The 2743-nt window shown below is 52.5% G+C and overlaps 1 protein-coding gene across 1 annotated transcript; it reads right to left on the bottom strand.

Moving 5' to 3' along the window:
- Positions 1–729: 729 nt before the first annotated feature.
- On the bottom strand, positions 730–1781 carry LOC125955556 (ovochymase-2-like). Its single transcript, XM_049686689.1, has 2 exons — positions 1109–1781; positions 730–1010 (listed from the first exon to the last, which is right to left on the bottom strand). The coding sequence occupies exons 1-2, from the start codon at positions 1779–1781 to the stop codon at positions 730–732; spliced, it is 954 nt and encodes a 317-aa protein (XP_049542646.1).
- Between the last annotated feature and the right edge of the window lie 962 nt (positions 1782–2743).

Genomic DNA, 2743 nt, shown 5'->3' with positions numbered 1-2743 from the left:
GTCCAAAGAACATCCAATGCGAAGGTACACCGGCGGCATCATCGTAATATCCGCCTCCGTTCTAAACCCAGCGTCCGTCTTGTGCTCTTTCGCGTCGCACCTCGAAAGCTTTGCGAAGGCGTTTTTTTTTCCACTCCTAAGAAGCTTTGTAAGCGAAGAGCTTCGCCCAAAACGCGTGTCGCTCGCCGGGTCGGTCGGTGGACAGTTCGGTAACAACCACATCGGCTCTGGAGGTGGGGGAACGGGTGGCAACCTTCATTGATATTTAATGCCTTTGGTCATAAAAGAGAAGTACCGATCCGGGAGCAATCTTGAACTCGCTTCCCCCTCCCGGGTGTGTGTGTGTGTCAGAGCGAAGCTACATGGCACTCGCTAGAATCGGTGAACTATCGCAATGTGAAATGACCCATTAGGGCCCCCAGAGTGTTGGTCCCGACTGTTGCACTAAAGCACAGCGACCGTCGCCGCCCTGCACGATCCATTTCGGTAAGTAGCTTCTTCGGAATACTGTTGATTAAACGGCATCGGTGGACCGGAACGCCGACGACGGAAAAGGCGATTTGTCGTCGCAGTATTGGTCCAGTATTGGTCAGTAGTGTCACGATGAACTCCCGAACTGGCTCCGATTCAGCTCATGGTGGAATGGTTGGATCTTTATTTCAATTATGGAGTAGCGTTACAGTGTGCTTCTAAGGCTTCTAGCAAAACGGAAGGCATCAAACCATTGGGTCATTGTGGTTGTTGCTGTTGTTGCTGCACCATGGCCTGCTCCGTCTGCTGCTCGGGCATCTCGGGCTCGGGTAGCTGCGAGTGGCTATGGTGATCGGCCAACTGCTGCTGAATCCAGTCCGTGTAGTGTGCGACATTCAGTAGGCTGGTCAGCGTGTTAACACCACACTGGTACTTGCCCTTGGCCGCTATCCCGAACGTAGTGATACCTCGCAGATAGTATCGATCGCCAACCTTCACGTAGAACCCGCTACCACCACTGCCCTTGCAGACGGGAGTTACTACAAAGAAGAAGAAAAAAAACCGCAAAGGAGGTTGAGAGAAATTAAGGAACCCGGGAAACTCCCGGTATTATCCCGGAACCGAACCGAAATCTTACCGGCACAGAAGAACTGGTCCCCGGTGAAAAGCCGCTCGTCAAACGATTCGATGCACTTCCGTTTGGTGCTCGCACTGACCTCCAGGATCAGCAGCACGTACGTGTAGAGGTTGTGTGGTCCGATGCCCCAACCGACGCTGGTGCCAACGGTACCCTCCAACTGGTCCCCTACACTGACCGTTTCGCCGGGTACCGTCGGCCATAGACAGGCTGGCCGGACGGTTGTCTCATCGAACGTCAGCCCGCTGCTTAGCTCCAGTAGCGCGATATCGTGACTGAAGTTTTGTGCCCGGTACTCGGGATGAAGCAGGACACGGGACACACCAACCTTACCACCTTGTTCCGGTTGCGTCAGATCGTACGTCGCGTAGCGCACGGAAAGCATCTCTGGCGCGTAGTTAAGAACGCAGTGGGCCGATCCGACAACGAACCAGCGGCTCACAATCGTAGCACCACAGAAGTAAAGGGAATCACCACTACCGGCCACGATGCGGTACAGTCCTACATGGAATGGCCACTGCTTCGGGTGTTGGGACTGATGACCATCGGCCGCCGCCACCACTCCGCACTCGTCTGCCGCCGGTGGAGAAGGATTCGTCTGCTCAACGCCGAAAGAAATCTGCAAAACGCTCACAAACACCAGCTGTCTCCAGGGTTTATCTAGGAGCCACATTTTCCTTCTTGTGGATATTTTTTTTTCTCTCCAAATTCGCACAGATGTCTCCGAAACACACACACACACACACTTACACACACGCACAGGTGCACGGGGCCGCAGTGAATGAAAAATGTCCTGGGCGACCCCAAACGGACGGAGCGGACTAAATCACTAAATCAAATCCACTCACTGGACCAAGCGAGCTCGCGCTGCCCCCGGGGATGGTTCACCTTGACCAATGGGGATGGAGCAGACAGTGGAGCCGGCAGTGTCCGGACGAGGGAGCCCACGGCCACCATGGTAGACACGTTGCTAATCTAGTTTTCGGGGTTTTTGGGGAGCAAAAGCAGTCATTAAAAAGTCATTACTGTTTATCGTGGCCGGTTTGTGAGGTTCACAAACAGAAAGATAGGCAGGTGGGGAGAAGAAAAGAGGAGGAGGAGAAGGTGGAGTGCGCGTGATGCCCATAACAAGCGTCACCGAGTCATAAAAATGCTTCCCCCCTTTACCGGGATCGAGAGGAGGAGTAGGTGTGTGAGTCCCGGTGACATGAGAGACGCAGGAAGCTATTTTTTTTTGGAATGAAAGAAACGGTTGTCGGTGACGTGCAAACAACTCCACACACTGGCGGAGTGATGATGGTGGTTTGGCTTAAAAACACTTCAGACCTTCGCTTGCAGCTGTAAGGGACACAGTGCAAGGAGGGGGTGCAACCGGTGAATGGTCACGCAAATTATCAAATTTGAACGTATTAGAGCGAAGGGTGACAATGATTGGACAGTTGCTTACCGACAGGCATATGCAGCAGACGCTGGTGAAGGTGTCTGGCATAAGTGGTAAGTAGAAGCTCAACATAATGTTTATAATCGACGAAACGGTAACAAGCGGCGAATAGTTCATTGGTTGATTGAGTTTTACTTTAATGGGTACATTCCAGTTGATTTGTGGTAGCTCAACAAATGAATGGTTCATTAGTT

This window comes from Anopheles darlingi, chromosome 3, assembly GCF_943734745.1.
Source record: "Anopheles darlingi chromosome 3, idAnoDarlMG_H_01, whole genome shotgun sequence".
Lineage (NCBI taxonomy): Eukaryota > Metazoa > Arthropoda > Insecta > Diptera > Culicidae > Anopheles > Anopheles darlingi.
Note: the sequence above shows the minus strand (reverse complement) of the source record. Positions and strands in the feature narration are given on the sequence as shown.